Source organism: Seriola lalandi, unplaced genomic scaffold (genome assembly GCF_002814215.2).
Source record: "Seriola lalandi dorsalis isolate HSWRI2012SDOR001 ecotype SW California unplaced genomic scaffold, Sedor1 jcf7180002054291, whole genome shotgun sequence".
Classification (NCBI taxonomy): domain Eukaryota; kingdom Metazoa; phylum Chordata; class Actinopteri; order Carangiformes; family Carangidae; genus Seriola; species Seriola lalandi.
The window spans coordinates 477,362-503,121 of NW_019524844.1; the positions used below are offsets into that span (position 1 = coordinate 477,362).

Genomic DNA, 25,760 nt, shown 5'->3' on the forward strand with positions numbered 1-25,760 from the left:
GGTGGTGATATTCAGGTTTGGGCGGTTGTTCCAGTTAGGCGAAACCAGCTGGTGACGTTATGCTGGATTGTACATGATGGTCACAGTCACACCTTGACATACAACTTACTACTGTATTTTGCTTTTAGTTGGTAATGAGCCAAAAGTGTTTCATGTGCTTATTTGTAATTTGTAATTTCAGTGTGTCTTCTTCTGTTTCTTATTATTCTTTATTGTCTTTTATTCAATAGGTAGGACTTTTGAACATTATTGTTTGCTTTCCACTAAAAGTGTAAAAGTTGGAGTAAAATGAGCAACGATCATCAGAGCCTTTTGTCAAGCTATGAGTTAGCATGGTCACTAGCCGTAGTAAGTAAGACAACATTTCCTGTTGCTTCTCTAGAGCAAAAGCTTTCCTGCATTGTATTCGTGCAAGTCGCATTAGTAGTAGGTTATCACTACAAATGAGAGCAGAACAGACTGCTATTAGTTGGATGAAAAGTAAAACAGGAATCTAGGATTGGAAGAGGTCATGTTCACTGATTGTTTCCTATATCACTCAATGTACAGAGGATGCAAGGATTTGTGTTCATATTCCAAGCTAATCTATTATTGTTAGGGCTGGACAATAATTCAGTGCTAACGTTTATCAGGGGTCATTGCACTGGTTAAGTAAGACTGCAAAGACAGTAGACACAAAAGCTACACCTAGTGAGACAGACTCGCCCTTACTAAATTTTATGGTAACAGGTTCCATGATGCATTGTTAGAAATAATCTGTTAAACAAGTATGACTTGCTTTCTCTGTGGTTCGTCACTCAATATCCATTTATTTACCCCACCTGATGAGTTTTGAAAAACTGACATAAGACCAGTGTTAGTCACATACCATGTAAAGCTATGGTTAATGAAAAACTGTATTGCAATGTTGCGGTGTTGTTTTTCAGGAATACAGTAACGGGTGTGTTGACCCATGTATCACAGGTCAGTAATGCTATTATTGCACAGTACTGTGCACTAATAATGTGTCATTAGGTGAGGAGGATGTTTCAGTATGTGATTAGTATTCATTCAGTTGTTACACCTTTTAGCAAAAACAAAAGGGCTGAACAGAGGGAAAGCACTTTGTCTAACCCAGTCTTAGTTGAAGCTGCCTTTCAGTATTTCATGATAGACCTACATGACAAAATAACAGTTTACGTATGATAATTGCTGTTTAGATGTTACCCTTTCTGTGTAGACGGAAAGGGAAACATCTTTCTGTTTGGTGCCAAAGTTCCTGCCCTGGCACCAAAGATAGAGGAAAGGAGAGCCTCTCTGGTTCCTTCTGTTTCCAAAGTTGGTTGAAAACTAGCCTGGTTCCAAACCTTTGAGTCACAGTCACAGTCATCACAGCCATTAAAGAAAGTTTTGGATACTTTCATGAATAGCTTTTTCCCCAGTTAGAGAAACAACCAAGCCAGTTACAGGCAGTTACTGATTTTACAAAGCTGTGTAAGAGTCAGACAGCTCAGTGTATGTTGTAATCCCAGGATACATGGTTAGATTTATCAGTTTAAAAGGCACAGAAAAAGTTTCTCTGTGCTTGTTGGATAATATTTGATGAAAGGAAGACACATGAGCAGTGAAACGAAAAGCAATATTTAATATAAACTTTAACCGATTTAGTATTTAAATGTGAATTATATTCATCACTAAATATATTGTTTGTTTTTTTTAAATGAATCAATCATTTAACTGATATCAGACTAGTTGAAAACCACATTAACTCTTTGGCAGTACGTTAAATGCTGGCCTCTATCTCTGTGTTTACCCTTTGGCCATTCCTGCTTGCTTTTGTGTTATGTACCACAAAAAAAAGATGTAATTTAGAGCATCAGCAGTCCCTCCAGCCTTTAGGCTTGTGTTTTGAGAGGATAGACTGAAATAAGTGGAAATGCATTTGGATGGAGGAGGTTGTATTAATTAGAGTTGCACAGCAAGCCTCTACTTTGCTTTGATGATTACACATCTCTATTTACATCACTGAAGGAGGGAAATGTAATTAGAGGGCCAAGTGCTCAGGAGATGAACAGAGTCCTGGTGGTGTTTTTGTTCTCTGTCCTAGGCTCCTCATTCTTTTAGGAGAATCAGGGCTGATGTGGTAAGTGATAAACAGAGTATGGAACATGAACAGCTAATGTCTGGTGCTTGTGACAAGGAGTTACACCATCAGTTTATAAAGCATTTGTGTCATTTTCTGTTAATACACCCCACCCCAACTAGTCTGTCAGTGTAGGTATAGTGAAAAACAGATGTGGATGCATACAATGCTGGGTATCTCCACGGACATGTTGGCATGTTTTCAGTGTCTACAGTGTGGGGGTCATATATTTTGTGCTGACACTTGCACAAGGGATGACAACGTGATGCAGACCCTCAATGACCATGCAGTCATTCAGATCCTCTTGCTAGATGGTTCGGTGTGCAGTGGGCACTATAAGAATGGTTATTGTTATTAAATGGAAAAAGAAAGACTAAATAATTTAAAAGCTGGGGTCAATAGCCAAAAACCCTAACAGGGAACACTCTTGAGGTAATTCTGAGTGATAAAGGGCAATCAGTGCAGCCTAGGTCACTGTAGACGGCAGCCCAACATTATGAAGAAGGATGAGTCAAAAATCACAGAAGACACCAGCAGTGTTCAGTTATGCCCTCAGCGTAGAAATAAAACAAGATGTAAAACACACCCATACATGCAGCACACAAACCCTGTCACTTATTCCTGCTCCCACTAACAGGCTAGACTTTGAATATACTGTAGGCCTGTGAATCAAAGTGCTCCCAGCCTTAAAGCAGAGCAGGTGTAAGCTGTCTCTATAAGATGAGAGGGCTGCCAGTTGCTCATACTGAAGACAGCAGCCGGGGGCATGTTGGTTCAGCTGGGCTTCAGTTTTTTGGCTAGTTTGTCCCCGGCTGTGACCTATCTGGATCTGAACACGAGTATAATTTATTTTGTCAAAAAACAGTGTTCAGGCATATGTCCATGGAACGTAAGAGGCTTAAACTCACTTAACATATAGAGTAAGTTTAATTTAAGTAAGATTATGGCCAGATGCCCAGATTCAATATACTTATATACTGATATACTACTCCTAAAGGTAGGAGTCAAATTTTCATTGAAAAAGAGAAGACAGTGGATTGTATCGCCTTCTGTCACTCTAGATAAAAACATTGAAGGAAAGCAGCTGTTTGTGTTGTTTTATCAAGGATATCTGACCTGCTTATCCTCTCATCTCTGGAGGGGAATCCAGGGCAGATACACACAGCAGGAGGCAGGTGGATAGCAGAGTGAGAAGAAGAAGGAAAATGCCCTCTGAGGGAGGAGGTGATGTGGGAGGAGGGGTTATTGGAGGGGTGAAATGGAGAAAGGAAGGAGTGGGAGGGGGAGATGCATCAGCTATAATCTGAGTCACATGGCGGATCTTAAAAAGACTGCCTCTCTCTCTTATAATCACAGCATTATAGCTCTTTTGCTTTTCATGTTATAAAGCTTATTGTAAAGCACATTATTAACTTCTTCCATTTAATTCAAATACTACAGTAAAAGAGGGTGGAGCTTTTGTCATTGTCCAGTGTGTTTCAAGGGCATGTGTGTACATACAATACTTGCAGTAGCCTTGCAAAAAACAATCCACCAATTTTATTTAGCTAATTGTGGGTCAGTAGTGCCATGCATAACATATCTTAAAGAGGACCTTATTAGGAGGCTGTATAATAGCTGATTGACAGTTATCTCCTTCACTGAGACATCAACATGAATCCTTCCCACCCTTCTTTGGATGGACGTGCTCCACTTTTTAGGCTGTCATTGGTCTCTCGCTGTTTCTGGAACAAGATGGGTGTAGTTCCGAATTGCAAAATTTTTCCTTAGCAATTCACCAATGTCACTTTCTAAAAAAGATGACACAAAAAGTGGGCCATGTAGTCAAATCAACATCATCATCATCAGGCTTCAGTTTAGATCTTCAATGCCTCATTAAAGTAGTCGTCAGCAAGGATGTTTGGTGAAGCAAAATGTTTGTTAAATGTTTGTTGGTTGGTCAAGCGATCTATCTAGACTTAAATCTATCAGTGAAAACTGAACCTGCAAGATGCAGTGTGGCTGTGTGAGGCTAGACCATGCTCGTAATTGAGATGAATGGATGGAAATGTCATATAACCCTGAGTCTCGGTTAGCCCCTTGTTCCTTATCAAACAGCCAGCCTAGCAAAGCGAGGACACGCAGAGCCAGTGCTGCGTCCTTTCTGGCATGGCAGGGCAGGTCTCTGCAGGGATTTATCATTCCCACTACAGGCATAAGGGATTTGACACAGGGTGTTTTGTGAGACAGAGAGCTCGAGAGGGACGGTGAGAGAGAGTGAGAGAGGGGAAGCGGGGAGGGACAAGAGAGAGTGCATGTGGCAGCCGCGGCTCAGCTGGTTAAGGAAGAGAGGACGAGGCTGGAACAGATTCATCCCAAGGCTTGTTGCCCTACATGCCTTTACACGCATACACGCTGCTGTGTGTTCTTTTGCTTATCTTCCAGTATTAGGACTATAGCACTGTCTTTTCTGTCTGGGAAGCAGAGTCATCAGCCTGTGGGAGACATCATCAGCTGCTTTAGCTGTAATAAATAAACATCACTAGCGATATGTAGGTGTGTAAATTTCCCAGATGTCAGACTTCCTTCTGATAAGGGGACTCCCTTCTTTTAGACATTGCCTTTTTACAGTAGGTTGTAATATACTAATCTTTCCCCTGTAAACAAATATACACTCAGTCAATATGCATATATAGAAATATGTCTTATTTTTCTGCTGAATCATCCTCAGCTGTTGCCATTGTTTCCTACATTCACAACAGTCACTTTGCCTTTATATGTGGTAGGTGTGATGTGATATGACCATCAAGCAATTCACAACAACAACCCATCATCATAATAGATCATTTATGTGTGTTCGCTATAAACAGCTCCATGGTCATCCTCATCTCTTGTTTCTCTTCGTTTGTATATGAACAAGAGAGAATGGCACCTTTCCTTCTCTTTTAATGTAAAGAAATTATTCATTACATTGACCTGTGCAGGATAAGAGCTGTGTTGTATACAGTGCGAGAACTGAACTTCATGTTAGCAAATCTTGAACCTGGTGTTTTTTGCTGTTGGTTTGCTTAAGGTGGTAGAGTTGAAATTATTACACATTATCAAGGTCAGGAATTATTATCTAGTTTGTGGAATCTCTGCTTTGTTCCTTCACTGAATCTGCTGTAATGCACCTGGCCTAGATATAGGATTGGATGTGCACTTAACTTTCTGTATCATGAACAGTCATCACATCATTTTTATCATTTTATTTTATCATATTATAAGGCTAATAGTGTTTCCCCCAAGTAAAATCAATGCAGCACAGAGAATCAAACACAGTGTTACCGCCGCTGATTTCAAAAACACACTCCTACAGATATACAATGTCACTTCCTGAATCTTATTCTCATTCCTATAGTGTGGATTAGGTAAACACTTGGGGTTGAGGTAGGCATTTCTTTATGGGTCATATTGGCCACGAAAGGCCAATATTGCTCAGATACTTTTTGCTCTGTATCCATCAACAGTCAAAAATGACCTATGTATATCTCTTATACTGCACAGCATTGCAAGCAAGTTAGCAGCATGTGAGAGTGCACAAAATAAACAGCAACAGCAGCTTTCAGTTTCAGTTAATGATATGACAATGAGGGCCATTGAATGCTGCAGGGAGAGCCACATTGAGATGTGTTCTGTCTATTTCAGTGCCCGTTTACAGGTACTTCAAACCTCTAAAGTGTTACTATTGTGGCTCAAAACACTTATATTCAGATATCAGACCTATTTAAATTACTTTATGCATGCTTATTGTATGATTAACTATAAACTGTGGAGCTGTAGTCACAAACAAAACTCAGATTTGGTTTCTGCAGATAATCAAAATTAACAGACTTGGGTCACGGCCGAAGAATGTCATCAGGGCTGAATGGATGTGTTTCTGTCACTCCCCTATCCTACAATTGCCAGCCCTCAAAAAACAACGCAGTGATGTTTACTCGGCTTACTGTATATACACTACTGAATAACAAAATGATAAAGCTTCATTACAGGTTTGCAACATTTGTTCTTTGCACATTGTAATTAGTTCGTTAGGTGCATTGGATGGTGTAAGCTCCCTCTCCAGTAAGGGTGGTTTAGTTCTTTTTTAGGTGTTGTTAGAAGTCATTTATGTATTATCTTGCTGTGCTTGTGCATCTTGTTAAAGAATGCATGAACCCCCTCCCTATCTCTCATCTCTTGGGGGAATGGTAATTATGTTGCTAGTTGAGTCCTGGGAAAATGGCCGCTCCAACAGTAACTCATTAATTCACTATAGATTCTGCCCCACAACATGCCTATTGTAGCAAAGTCCTCAGAAAGCTGGGGAATGCCATTGAGTGGGCTTGGCTTCTTGTTTTATGGCAACATGTGAATCTGCAGACTGCGAGTCGTGGTTCAGAGTTGCGTAGTTTGAAAGATGTTGTGCAACTTAAAATTTGAAAGGCAATGTGTTTTTACTTCTGTGTCAAATATTCCAACTGACTGCTCCAAGTTTATGTTTATTCAAATGTTGCTCTTATCAACATAATCATGTGTAATCTTTGCTGTTAAAAGGTGGCAGAGGAGACTGTACATTTGTCCTTGCTGGTAGAAGCTAATTTTGGTCACCCTGTGTGTACTCTGGAGGCAGGCAAACATGAGCAGACTGAAATACCCCTTGCTGAATCACTCCTTTGTTTAATCGTGTGTGTGTATGCATGTTTGCATGTATGTATGCATGTGTGTGTCTGCTTGCTTGTGTGGAGCAGTGAGTTTCTCCACTGTCAAACCCAGCCGCATTGTGAAGTGAAACCCATGTCCCAATATTTACAACACAACATGGACACTCCTATAACCCTTTGAACTCTGTGCTGCTTGGTTTTTGTCCTTTAACAACCTTTTATGCTCACTTGGTGTGGTGATGCAATGAGAGTTTAGATTTCCACAGGTAGTTTAGTGTCATGATAAGTGCAGTTTTATTGTTAATGCAATACCATGAAGTTGAAGTCACACAGGTAGGATTTAGTGCCAGCCATAGATGCTACACCATCAGGATCAAGGTCTACAAGTGTTTAGAAGTACCATCCGTTTTGATTGTTAAATATAGCTGTGGCTATGGTGAGACAATATAGCTTAAATCTGATTTTTAAAAAACTGTTTGTGTAGATCCTGGACTTCTGTACAAGGCTATAGGTTGATTGTTTGGCCAAACTTCAGATCTGTGTTGTTGTTGTAGATAATCTGTTTAATTATATGGAATTCAGTAATTAAAAAATGTGAGAGATTCACAGTGTTGGCTAACTACAACCATTATGGTACTTGACATAATAAATCCCACCTATTGTGACAAAATGTATTACAAAACATGTCAGCAAACGGCCTCCAGTGATCATGGACTGAATCATTTACACCGCTGCAACTTCTCAGAAACTTAAAAAACACTCATGACTGTGGTCACTGTCACTCCCATTACCAAACTATGAATCCTTTTACCTCGCCCTACAGTCACTGATACTTGTGTATTTTTGGTTCTCTGGTACTAAATTGACCTGGACCTGTTTCATATCACATTATCTTCAGTGGTTATTTTCATCTGTGGCCTTTCATTTTGTGCTTATTTTCAAAGGGAGAGTCGATGGGAAAAGGAGACAAAACGAAACGGAAAGGTTAAGGCAGAAAGATTGAGTGTGTGAGGAAAGGAGAAGGTGAGGGAAACCGTTTGGAATGAGAAACAGGCATAGTTGGGCCTTGTTTGCTTATCTGCACATTCCTGTAGTCTGTGTGTGTGATGGGCGGAGTAGGGTGAGGATACTGATAGTTGTGTATTCAGTGATTGGCTGAATCCAAAGGTTCCAGTGCTGGATCTGGTTATCGTTCTCAATGCCTCGGCTTACAGTTGGTTTCCACAGACACAAAAACAAAGCACAAGTGCAGTGTGTGTGTGTGCGTATGTCTAGATACACTCCAACAGAAACAATGTGAAAAACAAACATGTATCACTGTTGTGTCCTTACAACATTCAGTGTCTTCCCCCCATATGCACTCCTTCATATCTTGCCACACACATGTATGTACTCATACCAGTAAATATTATTGTATAAATATTATAGTAAGATATATTAGTCATGCTCTACTCATCAAGCAATTTCCTCCCAAAACTTGGTAATCAACCATCAATCATCACCTTAGTTTCACAGGATGACTAATCACAGAGATCACAGTAAGTAGAGATATAGTCATGCAGTACATATGTTATTGGATGTCAGCTCCAGGTTTGGACATTTCCCACCCCCACCTCCACCTGCACATCCTAAAGGAGAAAAAAAACAGTTCTCTGCAGGAAAACATCCTCCAGCCCTTAGATAAACATTTCACTCTTGTGAGTGTGGGCCCTCAAACCCCAAACGGGAGAACCGCTGTCTGAGAGGCTATTTGAAACTTTGAAGTTTGTAAGAAAACCACAGCTTGAGCTAAACTGATGTGAGGGATTGTGGGAAAAATGGAAAGTCAAAATCCCACCAGAAGTTACCGCTCTCCTCTGTGACCTCAACACTCTGCCCGTCTCTCTAGGCAGAGAACAATTAGTGTGGTTGAGCTGGGATGACTTTGCTGCTGGATAAGCTGCACATGAGATCCTAGCCTAGCCTAGCTGTGTGTCTGGGTCAGTGGATAGCAGTGAACAGCCCGCTGCACATCAGCTCTGTGGAGCTGCACTGTGGTCAGTGAAGATAATCAGAGCCTGTACCTGACCCAGAGGCTTCAATGAATCCTAACTTATGTGTTTTGTAATCCTTCATTATTTTTCTTCATGTTGTATGTAATTCATCATCGGTATGTGTTGTGTTTTGTAACCTTTATGTTTAATGTTTCTATGGTTTTGATACCTTGGCCAGGGCACCCCTGTAAAGGAGATTTTAATCTCAGCGATGTCTTATCCTGATTAAATAAAGTGTTATTTATATATATATATATATATATATATATATATATATATCACAACATACTTCATAACAAGAAACTCCCCAGTGGAGAGTTGTGATGTCATCAAGTTTTTTGAAAATTAAGGGTAATACATGAAGTAGATGGGGGTAATTTTCTTCTAAACAACTACCAAGAACTAGGGATGCAGGAATCCCCTTTTTTCTCCCAATACTAATTCTTGATAGTTGACATCAGTGACATCGTTTTAATTAAAAACTAGTATAGTGTGTAATTCATTTGGATCAAAAATTCCTCAAAGGTGGCTTGTTTATTTCTCATTACATTATCTCACAGGGGTAAAAACCTGGAGTTTGAATTTGTCAGTGGCAGTCTGGCAGATTTAACCAGAATCAGAACCACAGTTTCATTTAGCTGTCTATGGATGTATAATCCCTGTAAAGTGACAGAATCACGTGTAGGTAAAGGTTGGATAAAACATACAGTGTAATTATCTGCTAGTTGGCAGGCTGCTACAGTAGTAAGACAGTTAGTAGTGTGTTCATGGATGTTCCCTGCTACTTGAATATGACTTTCATCTGTGTCCAAAGGGTTTACAGCATACAATAAGAGCTATGCTTGCTGACATGACATAGTTCTCCATCCATTCATCCATCCATCCATACATCCATCCATCCATCCATCCATTTCACTCTGTCTGCTTTCATGAGACAGCAGCAGTAGACTTCAGAGAGAAGCATGGCTCAGATTAACGTTTTAATCCAAAAGCCTGGATTATAGGTTTTGTATTTTATTCCTACCCTCACTATTCTAGCATTGACTGTGTCAGATAGTTTTCAGTCAGAGGTGTGTGTGTGTGTGTGTGTGTGTGTGTGTGTGTGTGTGTGTGTGTGCGTGTGTGCGTGCGTGCGTGCGTGCGTGCGTGCGTGCGTGCGTGCGTGTGTGTCCTGTATGTTGTGCTGTGGACAGTCCTGATGGAGGAGTTTTTAATGGAGCTGTATGACAGAATATAGCTGCTGTTTGAAACTAATTAACTCAAGCATATGAGCATGTCAGCACAACAGTACATCATTGCTGACTGAGGCGCTTCATCATCATCTGCCTATTGGCTACTTGCCCCCCATGTGTGTTTGCAGACCTCTCTCCTCCCATCACAGTCGCAACCTGCCCTAAAAATGGCTACTGCTGAATTCATCTGTTTAACACTGAAGGTGACGGCAGTTATTTTGTTGGGTTTGTTGTGACGTGCACTTCCTAGGACAGGACAGTACACACTACCGGTGATTTGAAAAACAGAATGTAAAGGCTTACATCAGTAGTTTTTCATGCATTTGCATGTGTTTGCTGTTGAGTGCTTGCCCTCCTGAAAGAGCATGTGCATTTGTCTCTAATTATGTGTTGTTGGAGTGTACTGCTGCCTCACTCTTTCCTTTGGGTCCAGTAAGAGGGGAGATATGGTCACCATGGATACAATTGCCCCAGTGATGGGCTGAGCTGCTGGTACAGGGTGGTGATTCTGTGCGAGCTGCCAGTGTAAACATTCGTCCTGAAGTCTCTTCTCTTCTCTTCCTTCTCTTCTCTTCTCTTCTCTTCTCTTCTCTTTTCTTCTCTTCTCTTCTCTTTTCTTCCTTCTCTCCTCTTCTCTCCTCTTCTCTCCTCTTCTCTTCTCTTCTCTTTCTTCTTCCTTCTCTCCTCTCCTCTTCTCTTCCCTTCCTTCTCTCCTCTTCTCTCCTCTTCTCTTCTCTTCTCTTCTCTTTTCTTCCTTCCCTTCCTTCTCTCCTCTTCTCTTCTCTTCTCTTCTCTTTTCTTCCTTCTCTCCTCTTCTCTCCTCTTCTCTCCTCTTCTCTTCTCTTCTCTTCTCTTTTCTTCCTTCTCTCCTCTCCTCTTCTCTTCCCTTCCTTCTCTCCTCTTCTCTCCTTCTTCTCTTCTCTTCTCTTCTCTTTTCTTCCTTCTCTCCTCTTCTCTCCTCTTCTCTTCTCTTCTCTTCCTTCTCTTCTCTTCCCTTCCTTCTCTTCTAATGTCTTCTCTTCTCTCCTCTTCTCTTCCTTCTCTTCTCTCTTCTCTTCTCTTCCTTCTCTTCTCTTCTCTTCTCTTCTCTTCTTTTCTCCTGATCCATGAATTCATAAGCCTGTAATAAATTAAACATCCTTGCTGTTCTTGTTGCAGTATTCTGACCCCTCTGTTGTACAACTCAGCAACATATTAGCTGTGTGTTTATGCAATAAAGGGCTGAATTTTTCTCTTTCAAGGATGCATGTTTGTGGTTGCGTTGTATGTGTGTTTGCACAAGTGCTGAATAACCATGAAGAAAAACTAGGACTAACAAGTAACAACAATTTGACCTTGGTTTATTTGAATAACTAAACCAGAGAGATAAACAGCCTTTGTAATATTTTATGGCCCTGGTCTTTAATGCAATGACCACATGCCCTATAAGGCTCCCAACCTCTTTTTTTAGGTTGTAAGATGAGGTGAGGTATACCAGGAGGAATTTTCAATAGTGTGCACAGGGATTTCATTGGAAGCTGAAGCTATTTCCTGCAAACAGGAAGTGGAGTGTTTTCCTGTGGGTGCTGTGGCTGCTCTTGCTTACATCCTGTCTCGGGCTATCAGAGAAGAGCAGGCAGACTGACCTAAAGCTTTGTCAGGATTTTTCCTCACACTTGTCGTCATCTAGACACTCACCTCTGGTAGCCCATTGCTCTCTATATCTCAGAATAGCCCGACGTAAATAATGAATTGTTCTCACTGAAGGGCAGTCATGTTAGTCATGACCTACTCTTTAATCCTTTTTCTTTATTTGTCCCACATTGTATCCTACCTGTTTTTCCTCAAAAAGAGCCTCTTAGACTTTGCATTTTATCCACCCACTGTGTGAAGCATTCCTGTGGTTCAGATAAAGGGAAGTTACATGAAGGGAGGTGGTGAGTAATGGACCGCTAGACAGCAGTTTCATTGGTGAAGCAATGATAAAGAGCTTCTAAACTTTCTCTGAGCTCATGATTCATAAGATGACCTCATTGCCACCTGCCACTTTTTTTAATTTCCTTAGCAAGTTAATGAAAGTAATTCTATTGGATGAAAAAAAAATTACAGGTATTTATGGGTGTGTTTGACTGCTCATTTCTGTTCTTAATTATTGTTGTGTACTCAATACCCCCACCATGGGTATGTGCCCCAGGTCAACATACTTGTGGCTGTATGCTTCAATTTCCCAAAAGTTAAGTGATGCTCATCAGCTGACTTCTCATTTGGTCACGGAGTGGATGGGCTTACAGTGTGCACATTCTTAAGATGTTGGCTGTGTATATATAATGTTTGTGTAGATTCTACTTAAACGTGAACAGGTTTGATGAATATGCAGAGTGAGAGGTATGTGTCAAAGACTTGCATGGTTGACCTGACCCTATTTATCATATCTCTCTACAGCTGGTTATTATTGTCCATTTCAGCACTAATTTTTCCAGTCAGTTCATCAGTATGCCCCAAAGAATTGGATTAGTCTCAGCCTTTGAAGAGCCTGAGTGAGCTGTTATCATCTGAACTGGACTATGTGTTATGGTGGGCCAGGCAGGGCCAAGCCAGGCTGGCTGTAGCTTGAACAAAGAGGCCCTGTAGTGTTAGATCATGGCTGTATATGTGTGTGTGTGTCTGTGTGCGTGTGTGTGTGTGTGTGTGCGCGTGCATGGGAGCGTGTGTATGGACAAATACACATGTGTGGTTTGATGGGTGCTCTTTGTTTTCCAGCCCTGGGCCTTGCTGGCCAGAGCTCAAGTCTGACTAATATAGATGTATAAAATACACTAGGCTGCCGTCAGTTTGTGCAACATCAAGGGCACCATTGTTTCACACAACTCTGTGACTTCAGAGATAAACCTCATCCTTTGTTCTCGTCAGTATTTATATTATCGTTTTACTCCACAAAATGAGACACGCTTGTATTCGTGTTTGTTTTGGCGCTACATGTTATGTGATCTTTGCTTTTGCACAGTCTAAAATGTTCCTGTAACAAAATACGGGAGAATTACCTTTGACACTGAACTACAGCTGGTGAGATCTCTGCTACACATAAAATTGATTTTTGTTTTTAGGAAAGTTGAGACCACGTTGGCCTTCCCCATCCCTATCTCATAATATAACTTGTTGAAATTCACCCGGTCAAACTGAACTGTTTGTTAATGTTCTGATGTCTCTTAATAAATCTTAGTGTCTGCATTATTATGGAACTTGGTTTTGCTAAGGGCTTTCAAATTCCCTTTTCTCAGTTTTCCTCAGGCTTACGCTCTGCTGCTGTACTTTCTCCCCTGCTTATATCTCACACTCAATCAGCCAGTCTGTTAATCATCACTTCACAATCCAGCGATTAATTACTATAATAATATCATCTGAGAGACAGAGCTGTTGTCCCGTGGGTAAATACTCTAAATAGAGAAAGGCAGGTTTTTTCTCCTTAACCATCTTGGCTTTCACCAGTTTACCTGGGTTTCCCAGCTAACCATGTATCTGTCAAAAACATTGTAGCCTGTATTATTTCTTTCTCCTTTCTGATAGAGCCTCTGCAATGTGGTAATCAGTAGAGAACCTGCTTTCTCCTTTCTACTGTACTCCTAACTACTCTCACAAACACGGTTGTACTGTACAACTATCATGAGCAGGGATTTTACCTCTCACACTTTTGCACCATTGAAAACACTAATATGTGTAATATTCTTACAAGTCGTTTAATGAATTTGAACCAAATCAAGAAACAGTGTGAGTTAAATAAATTCTCCTCTGTCCTTATACTGGAAAGTACATTTGCCATGCTGCAAATCTGCTGTTTACTGGACAGAAAATGACTTTCTTTCATACAGCGCCCACTCAAATGTTAAATAGAAATTTAATTGAAGTCAGGCTTAATCTGCAAGTCTCCAGTCTCTCTGATGACTCATGCTTGACCTATTGCCTCTTACTGGTGCAAGCATGTATTCACCCTTATGGCTCATACGTGCATAAGGGCTCCTCAGCAAGGCTTACGGTCAGTGTGTGGGTGTGTGGGAGAGCATTCAGACCTGGTGGAGAAACATTTACACAGAAGGTTTATTTGTCCTCTTCATTATCTTAGGCTGCTTTGAATAGGTGTTTAGTGTAATGGTTATCAAATTGTGTGTGTGTGTATGTATGTTTGTGTGTGTGTGTGTGTGTGTGTGTGTGTGTGTGTGTGTGTAAAAATGGAAGCAGAGAATAAAAACGATCATGTCCTTTAAGATCTCATCTGGTACAGTTTCACGTACCCTGTCCCTTGGTACTGTACATGTAAGCTGTATAAGAAGCCCACAGCCTTGCTCTCCTCCTCCTCCTCTCTCTCCCTGCCTCTCAGTGCATCCCACAGTTCAAGGACAAGGCCACCTGCCTGCATGACCGCCTGGTCACATGACCCCAGCACACTGTTGTTTCTCATGGCGCAGCCCCTCTCTGTCTGCCTGGACTGTTGGATGAATGAATGGATGAACGGATGAATGAATATATCACAAAACACTTTAGAGGAATGGATGTGTTTGGGAATGTCAGGGGGAGCTGTGGTTAAATGGGTCAGGTCCCTTCACACAATAGTGGCATTACTGTGGGAGTCGTACGGGCAGACAGGGGAGGGGGGAGAGGGGAAGGAGGGTTGGAGAGGGGGGACACCCAAGCTCTCTGCAGCAATTATGGACATAAATAACATCCACACAGAGCTGCCATGGAAATTAGGGTCAAAGGGTTAACTGTGTATTCTAGAGGTGAAGGCCAACTGATTCACTGTCATATGGTGCAGGGGAGTGAAAGGGAGAGACTGAATCACAAACCCAGATTAGGATATCTACAGTAAATGCAGCATAGGAATTACAGGTAGCCCTGTCACCACTAACCTTTCTCTGCCCTCATACAGTGCATTTAGAGTACATGAGCTGCAATGCCCGGTAGGCTACCTGACTTTGTGGACATTACCTTGACAGTTAAATACTGTAACGTAGGTGATTTGGGAACCATGTTAAATGCACAAGTGGCTCTAAACTTTATTGTGGATATTATATTGTTTTGTTTGATCAGCAGTCCAAAACCCAAACATTTTCAATTTCTTATTATGGTATAGTACAGAAAAGCATATTCATATTTGAGAAAGGTGATTCAACTGATTAATTATCAAAACAGTTCAGTCCAGTCAGCTAATTGAATTATCAACTACTTTGAGCTCGATGTTGTGTGCATTTAAAAATGTACTGATTGTGTCTCCACACCTTGCCACTATGGACACAAATAAAACTTTAGGTATACTGATTCTTTTCATCCTACCGAGATCCAGTATCAATCTTCTGTGTGTGTGTGTGTGTGGGGTTGTATCTTTTCCTCAACTAACGTACAGTATAATGTGTCTGGACATGTCAACAAACACCAGACACTCTTATCAGCTGGCTGTTGGTCTGTCTCCTCATCGCAACTCTGCAGTTTGAACCCTCTGTAAACTGTATATTTAGGATAAGGGAAGGTGATGACAGTAATGACCATGATGATGTTGAAGATGACGGGTGAGATGGTTTGGGGATTAGGAGATGATTAAGGGGTGACGGAGCGAGATTATCACGATGATAGGGTGCACAGATGACACGGTATGATATTTTAAAAGGCTGATTATAGAAGGTGTAGTAAATGAGCACCCTGCCACGTGTGTTGGTGTTTATGTCTTTCCATCTACTGCCACATAAGACTGTGCTCAGCACTCTGCTACAGACAGCTGTACCATCACTCCCTGCAGGCACACACACACAGGACAACAGTGTTGCTTCATCAGATGGAGGGGAGCAGAGTAAATATGTAATTTAAAGCAGTCTGGGGGTTAAAGAAAAAACTGTGCTTTGAGACACAAATTCAGGCATGTCTGTCTGAACTAATAATAGTAACATAATCACATTCTTATGATTTCACACTGTCAGTTTTCTAGCATTTTCTGCGCTTCATGTAGTTGAACCAGCAATGGTGAATCAAAGAGAAGACTTAAATAAAAAAGATACTAAAGGATAAATCATGCATCAAGACAAACGTGTATGATGCAACTGAATTAGAGAATGGGTATAAGCAAAAGATGCCTGCCTAGCAACAGTTTAATCCAGGGTGGCAGGTCAGAGGAGCAGCTAAATACCGTCTTTGCTTCTTAGCTCTCTCGGATGACCCACCCAGAAATAATATAGGAGTGTTTACTCAATCTTTGGAGCCTCAGTGAGGCTCTGCCAGCTGTTTACTCATGCCTGCTGTCATTCATAATCTTTTCACATGTAGACTTTAGTGACTCCAGGACTTAGTCATGCAAATAAGCAAAGGAGGCTACCTTGCTGGTAGCCAAGGAACCACTCTGACTAGTGCAACTGAACAGGATATCGAAACACAAGGTGTACGTGTAGCTTTAAGACTGGCGCGCTTATCTAAAGAGTCATATAAACAATGTTTTGTTTGGAGAGTTTCATGAGTCAGTGACATTTTGAATGTGTCATTTAAGTATTTCTTGCACCCAGCACTAACGCCTGGCACTTGTGCCCACATTGTGTAGTACTCCACTACCCTAAAGGAGCAGAAAGATTTCACAGTAAAAAAACAAAACAAATAAAAACCATGTGTCAATACATACTGTACTGTTTTTGAATGGCCCCAGCAAAGTATGCCATCTTACATACAGTTATGTCATGCAAAGCCACATGAAGTATTTTGTACACTTACAATATTCATGTTTTCTTTACACTTTCAGATAGGTGTGAGTTCTTTCACAAAGATTGAATTAGTTGCAGGATTATTGTAGTTGATTGTATTAGATTCTACACATTCTACATAAACGGGCCCGAGGGTACTGATCTTTTCCCTCTTGTGTTGCAGAGTGCAGCGATGGAGGAAACGGTCATATGGGAACAGCACACAGTGACCCTTCACAGGGTAAGTGTTTACAACTCTTTAATCCACTCTCGCCTTTCTTCTTTTTTGTCTTTTTCTCTCTCTGCCTGTCTCTGGCATCCTAATCCTGTTGTGTGTCTGTGTGTGTGTGTGTTATCTTCACTCTTTCCTTACTGTTCTTCTCTGTCTTCTGCTCATCCATCTCTCTTCTCACTCTGTACTGAGTGGGCCAGCTGTGGCAGCAGGATGTGTGGTAATGAAACAATAGTCAGGGAACCCAGATGGCAGGAAACAATGCTAAGGAAGACAGACATCAGCATCCACTTCCTTACTACTTCATTTCATTTCCTTCCTGTTGGCAACACATTCTCCTTAACACAACTCCAGGGAAAGAGGGAGAAGATAGTTTTAGGCTGTGTGCTTTTTGTCAGGTCAGTGAATATCACTGACTATCCCCTCTGGCACAATCAACATCATCAGGTTAACTGTCAAACTATTCAAAGCCATATTCCCCCACAGAGAGTAGATAGATGAGTATACTCATTCTCCTATTGCATGCTGAATTTCTGAATGTACTTTGCTTTGAGACAGTAAACTCGACGTATTTGATGCTGCTGTGCCGTGGGATTTTGTAGAGCACCTGTCTAGACTGGCCTGCTTGCTGTAATCTAATTAGCAGTGGCTTTATTGAGGCTGAAGGAGCGGCCCAGTGTGGCCTGTGCTCCTCAGCCTAGCAACTCTCCTGTGTTGTTGTGGTTGTAAGATGTAAGCCATTTACATCACATTGCTTGCTCCCTTGGTGCTGGTTTTTCCAAAGGCAAAAAAGCAGTCCTGAAAACCTCCCTGGAACACAATAACTTGCAAATGCATATTTTTGTTGTCTTCAATAAATGGCTTTCAGGCTTTTAAAGCCCTCCTTCACTGCACAAAACACATTACATTACTTAAGTAACAGTTTCACAGATAATTAGCCTGTAGAGAGTCCAGTTTAGTCTCATTGTGTTTACAGCACTCTGAGACACAACTCTGATGTATCTGCCATTCATTCCATATCAGTCAGTCTTGTATATATTTTTGTGTGTATAGGCCCCAGGATTTGGGTTTGGTATTGCCATCTCAGGTGGACGAGACAACCCTCATTTCCAGAGTGGAGAGACGTCCATTGTGATATCTGATGTGTTGAAAGGAGGTCCTGCAGAGGGACTGCTACAGTAAGTGTTTGACTATATTGCAAGAAATTTTTTTCTGATAGTAATGTTCAATCTTTCACTGTTTGTTAATGTCGAAATACAAACGTTTTGCAGGAGCAAAGTTAGTTAGTTAGTCTGTCCTCGGAATTAGTTAGTCAGTTATTAATTACTATTCTGCCTTTTGTAGACTGACATTAACCCTTTCCCCTGTTTATGCTTTGCGCATTTTTTTCTTTAATTTTCCAGAGAAAATGATCGAGTGGTGATGGTCAATGCTGTCTCTATGGACAATGTAGAGCATGCCTACGCTGTGCAGCAACTCCGCAAGAGTGGCAAAAATGCAAAGATAGTAAGTTCAACATAATACTGTAGTTACCGAGCCTGAATTAGGGGGAAATACATTCACAGTGACCCCTGACGTTACAGAGCATGATTTTGGGATTGTGTTCACTCACTTCAAATTGCTGTTTCACAGAATGTTTTCTCAACAATAAAGATACTGTCTTGTATTTCAGATGTGAGCGAGAAAATAATATTTTCAACTTCTAACGTTCAAGATTTTGTCTCTTTTCTAAGACCATCCGTAGGAAAAGGAAAGTACAAATCCCTGTTTCGCGGCCAGGAGACAGGGAGACCATGTCAGAGCACGAGGAAGAGGACAGTGATGAGGATGATGGCTATGAGCACCACAGCGGTCGTGGTGGCCAAAGTGCCTATGGAGGAGCAAGCGGAGGCACAGGCACTGGCAGGCGTCAGGAACGTGAGCGTAGCAGCAGTGGCAGGCGGGATCACAGTGCCTCGCGGGAGAGGAGTGTCTCACCGCGCTCTGATCGCCGATCACAAGCCTCGTCTGCTCCACCCAGGCCTGCCAAGGTCACCCTTGTCAAGTCCCGCAAAAATGAAGGTGGGCAACACAAAGATGACTATACATATTGTGAACACATCCAATTTACATAAAACTCAAAAATATTTTAACAAAATACTGAAACTGATTATTTAAAAGACATGTGTATATATGAAACTTACAGTAAGGGTCAATCAGTACAATCAGAAATGAAAACTAGTTTGTCTTATTTGCAGAGACTCAAGTGAGGATTAAATTGATTCGCTCTGCTAATATTACTCTTTTATGCTTATCAACTCTGAAAGCAGAATATGGACTCCGATTGGCCAGCCACATCTTTGTGAAGGACATCTCTCCTGAGAGCCTTGCTGCCAGGGATGGAAACATCCAAGAGGGAGATGTTGTACTTAAGGTGAGAGGAAAGCACGATAGAGCATGTGGGTAATACAGCGGTGATTAAAGTTGGTAAAACACAGTAATGGAGAAGTAAACGGACAAAAAGATTATTACAATAAATGTAAAAGATGAATACGTTAAGAAATGGCATCAAATAATTTCCTTTATGGTATGAGTGAGGTGGGATCAGACATTCTTTTTACTGAAAAAGTTCACTAGTCTGCTGGGGTAATCTGTGAGCTGCTGAAAGTGGCTCACAGAGTGAGGTCACAGATCATTAGTATGCAGGCTCACCAGCAGGAATGCCACACATTCCATTATTCCTCTGAATTTTTATCCATTCAGTCTCAGAGGAGGGAAAAAATCCTCCTTCACTTTAAAGAGATTCATTCAAAATCTAATTTATTGTATCAATAGTTCTGAAGAGAGGCAGAGACATTTTCTAGTTTAAATGTGATTGCAGGACAAACACCAATAGAAATTAATACTTAATACTTAAATAATAAAGATAATTAAGTTTTGCCTTATACAATGTATATCACGTAATACAACTTCTCTGGGCTCTCTTCGTGTCTGACAGCACCAATAGTGTTGCAGACCTAATTATATTACAGATTTTTTAACTTATTATAGCCTCTTTATTTGGGGCATAGTTATTGTTAATGTGAGGTAGAGCTAAGCTGCTCGTAATTCCTCTTCACCTTGTGATGATCCTTTAGTTTTCAAAAAGCACATTGTCGGCTTTACAGCAAAATTCTGCAGTGATGACAACTTGTCTATTCAGATCTTGTTCTGACCTGCCTCTCCTCCTCTGGCAGATCAATGGCACAGTTACGGAGAACCTATCATTGATAGATGCCAAGAAGCTGATTGAGAGGTCAAAGGGCAAACTGAAGATGGTGGTGCAAAGAGATGAGCGAGCCACGCTGCTCAACATTCCAGACCTCGACGACAGTATCCCATCAGCTAATAACTCCGACAGAGATGGTGAGACAACACACATGTAGCATCGCCTTGGTGGATGCAGCTAGGATTTGATTGCTGAAGCTGTAACTGGTTTGACAAATCAATATCTTATTTTTAAATGCCGAAAAAGTATCATTTAAATTCACGGTTGAAGTCAAATTATTCTTGTTATTTTGCCTCTACCCTGATTTACGTCATCGATTAAATGCTAATACATATTTAATGCACATTTCACAGACATTTCAGAAATACATTCACTGACATCAGAGCATTCCAATCGATCCCACGGGAGAGGCAGTCGATCACGTTCCCCTGACAGGCCTGAACTGTCGGACCATCTCCGTCACTCACCTCGGCAGATCAGCAATGGCAGGTAAGCGCAGTACACATGCGCACACACACACACACACACACACACACACACACACACACATGAAGACTGCAAATCTGGTGACGGCACGCAGCTGTCACACATGCCACAGTCATGCCTCCATACTCCCACCACTCCAACTTCATAAATCATGTTCACACCCACAGGTTAGTGGATGCTGAGTAAGCACCTTGCTTCACTAATGCATAAATCAATAGATAAAGACGTAGCATGCATAAACCATCACCGTCCCTCTGGAGCCATCACTGTGTTAGAATAATGCTTTGCTCTGGGAGAGTTCTGGGGAAGAGAGGAGGGATTGATTCGTCTCCTGGTGGACTAAGGGCTTGTTTTGAAAAATGTAATAGAATCATGCAAAGCTAAGTTTTACTTTTGTTACCATTATTCTGTGTTTATAATGCATTGAATGCAATTGAATGTAATGCTATTTGGTAGCTGTTATCTGCATATACTCCACTCCATTTACACATATGCTTTCAATTAATTTTAATGTCCATTCTAACTCGTTATTCTCCTGTTTTTCTTACTGCCAGTTGGAGATTCCAGTAAGTTATCTTTCTTGTAGTTTAGAGGTTACATAGCTTCTTGTAGCTGGCAAACACATAGGTGGCAAAAGACAGCTAAAGGAAGACATAAATGTTTCTCTGAGTCAGTGTGGAGCGTGGGCAATGAAACCTTACCTGGCAAGAACAAGATACTGATCTTGTTTGAATCGGACAAGATGACAAGCTCTTGCAGACGGTTGACTTTTGGGAACAGACCAATGCTAATTCTGCCACTGGCTATAGTGAGAAAAGACATAGGATATGCTTCTCATTTCTCTAAATAGTTCACAGTAAACTGTTCTGTTTGATGCTGTGAAGTAGGGGTGGTTATTGAATGAGGGGCCCAAATCCATGATGCCTTCGAGCACTTGTTCTGGATTGAATTTTCATAGTCTTCTATAACCGGTCCTCCATTTCATCGTGTTCATGTGGACTTTGAGTTGCACTCACAAAACTATGCTTCAGAGAACCTGTAGCCACACAGAAACGTAAGCAGAGGTGCTATTTCAGGAGGCAGTCATTTTCAAACTCATTTGTAATGAAGTAGTTGCAATTTTCTCCAGGCATCTGTGATCTTGGTGAGATGGAGGTCTGGCTATGTGAGATACAGGTGCCAGATGTGCTGTGTTATGATAAACTCGGTTCCTAAAGGGCAAAATGTCTCACTGGAACACATATATACAAAACTCAAACTACACTGCACTGCCTGGTTTGCACAGACCATACACTTAAAACAGCTGTTGTAGATGCAGGATGATAGCTCAGTACGCTGCTAGTTTAGCTGTCCGGCTTACTAGTTGCTTGTCAGTCATATCATATGACTAGATTGACCTCCAGTGCTGTCATGTCATTAGATGGTAGACTGTGTTAGTCTGTGGAGTAACCATACTTGTTTCAATGCAGGATGAGGGCAGGGTCACTGTTGCACAGATTACTTCCAATGTAAGTGAATGCATCCCTCTGATAACAGGCTAGTATGTGTTTGTTTCGAGCATTTAATATTTTTGTTGCTCTTTCCCTCACCCCTCTTTTAGTCATTTTATTCTTGTTTACCATTGCACAAGTTAAACTGGTAAGCAAGCACACAAATTGTCACAAGAGGAGTTACACCTGCTTCACACGTGGTTGCGGTTTAGAATATAACTGAAGAAATAACTGCCTGACTCACTACACTGTGATTTCAGGGAATCTTGTTACTATCTCCCAGTTTAGGAGGGGAAAAAGGAATTTGACACACTTCCCACAGAGCTTTGCCCCAAGCCAGATGGTTCGCTTAACCTGATTGGCTGTGGGGCTTAGAGGCATTCTTTTCCCCAGGACATAACGCTGTTCCATGTTTCTGAATACAACAGATCATCAAAAATGCCTTTCATCCAAAGTGTCTCTCAGTGAGCATGAGTATACTGCGTGCAGGCAAAAAGATCTCTGTGTTGTTTTTCAAGGAATTCAACTTAAAATCCTCTTAATAAGCATCATGGTTCAACTTACAGATACATATGTGTGAGTAATTAATTTTTGTTTTTAAAATATTTTTTTAGCTTTTGCCAAACATATGTTATTATTAGATTATTAGTTTACAAGTAATTTTTTTGCTTTTCGACATTTTGTTTGTTTTGCAAAATGATGGTAGTGGTTGATATCTAGTCAGCTTTATTCTGCATATGCTAACTGCTAGCATTTCGAAGCTCGTGGGTTGATATGAAATTACGAAGACTGGGACTGTAATGCAGTTTAGAAATACTGGTGTGGCAGTACCATATTTTTTTTTTTATCATTTATTGATATCTGTGCAGCCACATCCATCCCTGCTCCTTCACTTTTTCTGTCGCTCACTGACTCGGGCTCTCGCGTCTGTACCTGTACGAATGTCTAAGCGAGGGGATTGAACAAAGGCTTCTGTCAAATGGTGTTTGTCAGCGTGAAACCTTTTTTTAGCACCATTCTGCAGCAAGGAAAAGCAGATTTAGGCCACAACACTCTCTCACTCCTCTCTCTTCTGTCCCTCGCTCTTGCTCTGTTCCTCTCCTTTTCCCCCTGTGTCACACTCTCTTTCTCATCCGTCCATTACACACACAGACACACATACAAACACTGTCTCTCTCTCTCTCTCTCTCTCTCTATCTCTCTCTCTCTCTCTCTCTCTCTCTCTCTTCCATTACAATTCTGTTATTTATCCGCAGGCTGCAGCTCTCATTTACCCTTCTTCCAACAAATTCCCATATAGGTCTCTCTGACGCTGATTGTGCTGACACATAACTGTGCCCAGATCAGATTCATATGTAAAACTGAATTGTAGCGAGAGCAGCTGGACAAATTCAGTGACCTAGAAAAGGCCATTCTGTGGTGGCAAACTCTGGGAATAAGTTCAGCAGCTGCACAGCTAACAGGTCAAACCTCAGTATCAGTCATTGGGAGTAAGTGCATGTGTGTGCGCTGTCTCTGCATTTTTCCCTCCACTATGTTTTCATACTACATGAACAAAAGTGAAAGAATGGGCATGGGAGAAGTTGCCTAGTCTGAGCTAGTGGCACAGTCTGCACCTTCACATTCTTCTACAAAAGCTTCTGAGCTCAAGTACTGTGCCAGCAGCCAGTCATGTGATCAGACTGGAATTCAACCATTGTTTTAAGCTGCAGAGCCCTTTCTACTCTGTTAGACATAGCCTACTAGAAACACACACACACACACACACACACACACACACACACACACACACACACACACACACAGTTTTACCTTGTTTATTTTATCCAGGTTAAACAGGAACTTGGACTGAAAACTATCCTATCTCAAGAGTTTATGTTGGGAGACTTGGTCTCTTTTCTTTCTCTGCCTCTGTGCTTTTATTGGAAAGGTTACCATGTGATCATTAAAATGGGAGTTTATATTAATCAATGAGAAAAATGTAATCTGGAAATCAAAATCAAAACAAATACTGTCTGCTCCAATCAAACTTATTATCAGTTTTGGGTTGGGAATGTGTTTGTCCATTGACATTCTGCATAAACCACAGAATTTAGAAAAAGTAAGAAAAAACTGACTGTGCAGGGTCTTGCAGAGCCACACATCCTTCCTTTAATTGCTTGTTGTCTTCTAATCCAATTTTCTGTTCATGTGCCCTGATCTAGTAATTCATGGCCCATGCTATTTCTTTTTAGGCCCATTTTAGTGTCTGCATCTTCCTGGTGATGTCAGCACAGGACAAAACTACATATACAAAACACTCGAGGTCCTTGTTACACACATTGGAATCAGCAAAGTTGTGGCAATCGTTTAATGGACACATTAATCAAAATGTCAGCTTTAAGCTGTCAGTGTTTATAAGATTGATGGTCCACTTGTACTGAAGTACTATGTGTAAATTTTGCTTATTCCAGCCACCGAAGTCGAGATGAGGAGCGCATATCCAAAGCAGGGGCCATGTCCACACCAGTCAAAAGCTCTGATGATGGGGTCTTGTCACAGGCCAGCGACCAGGCCAGCTCCAGAGATGACAAACAGTTACCTCCGCTGCCTGGTACAGAACCCTCTACTCACTGTTATTAGGGACCAATGCAGACCCTCACATTCATCTCAGCTATTACCACATTTAATACTTCTCCTTCCTATAGGCAGTAGTACAGTAAAGTACCCTGTAGAGCTGTCTCTGTTAGCTTAACATAAATTATTAAAAAGTGAGTTTCAAAGAATCAAACAGTGAGTCAGGGGTCAGATACACCTTTATAGTAAACTCCATTTCTTTTTAAGGCTCTTATAAACACACAAGCTCGACTGTTGTTTATGGTGTAGTATCTTATCAACACATCCTTGTGACAGAACCAAAGCCAGTTTATGCACAACCCGGTCAGCCTGACGTGGACCTGCCTGTCAGCCCCTCTGATGCTCCTGTGCCCAGTGCCGCTCATGATGACAGTATTCTCAGGTAAATGCCTTAGACGCTCTCATCCAAAGTACCTCACAGTATTGAATGCACATATTATTCATGTTGAAAATAGGAATTAACTTTATTATTCACTTACAAAATTAACCTACCTGCCATACGTGGAGTTCCATGTATTTAGTTCAAATTAGGTCAGAGACTCTGGTCAGCTTTTGTTATGACTTTATTGTTACACCACACACTGCTTGCTTGAATAGTTGCCTGTGTTTTGTGTCTCTTAGAATGACTGTTTTTAAACCCATGATTTGCTGACCTTTTTGCTCAATTCTGTCTGTCTACTTGCGTTCCCCTGCAGGCCGAGTATGAAGCTGGTCAAGTTCAAGAAGGGAGAGAGTGTCGGTCTGCGGTTAGCAGGCGGGAACGACGTGGGAATTTTTGTGGCAGGAGTTTTGGAGGACAGTCCTGCAGCCAAGGAGGGGCTGGAGGAGGGAGACCAGATTCTCAGGGTACGCTACACTCCATCACTTAAGCAACACGACTGTTATTTGCCTTCTGCAGTTACTTGACCGGACTTGGTTTATGAAATAGTGTTGAGGGAATAAGAGAATCCCA

General features: G+C 41.3%; 1 protein-coding gene across 10 annotated transcripts in view; it reads left to right on the forward strand.

Annotated features, from left to right (window-relative positions):
• tjp1a (tight junction protein 1a) overlaps positions 1–25,760 on the forward strand; it is a 97,341-nt gene that overhangs the window by 49,605 nt on the left and 21,976 nt on the right. For 6 of the 10 annotated variants that reach the window (XM_023405962.2, XM_023405966.2, XM_023405968.2 and 3 more), the window contains 10 exons: positions 16,922–16,978; positions 18,023–18,147; positions 18,373–18,475; positions 18,703–19,030; positions 19,276–19,382; positions 20,185–20,353; positions 20,570–20,705; positions 24,646–24,785; positions 25,085–25,190; positions 25,504–25,654. In XM_023405962.2, the coding sequence (XP_023261730.1) occupies positions 16,922–16,978; positions 18,023–18,147; positions 18,373–18,475; positions 18,703–19,030; positions 19,276–19,382; positions 20,185–20,353; positions 20,570–20,705; positions 24,646–24,785; positions 25,085–25,190; positions 25,504–25,654 (1,422 nt within the window). The remainder of the gene's footprint in view (positions 1–16,921; positions 16,979–18,022; positions 18,148–18,372; positions 18,476–18,702; positions 19,031–19,275; positions 19,383–20,184; positions 20,354–20,569; positions 20,706–24,645; positions 24,786–25,084; positions 25,191–25,503; positions 25,655–25,760) is intronic. The other 4 variants (XM_023405963.2, XM_023405965.2, XM_023405972.2 and 1 more) reach the window with 1 other exon arrangement.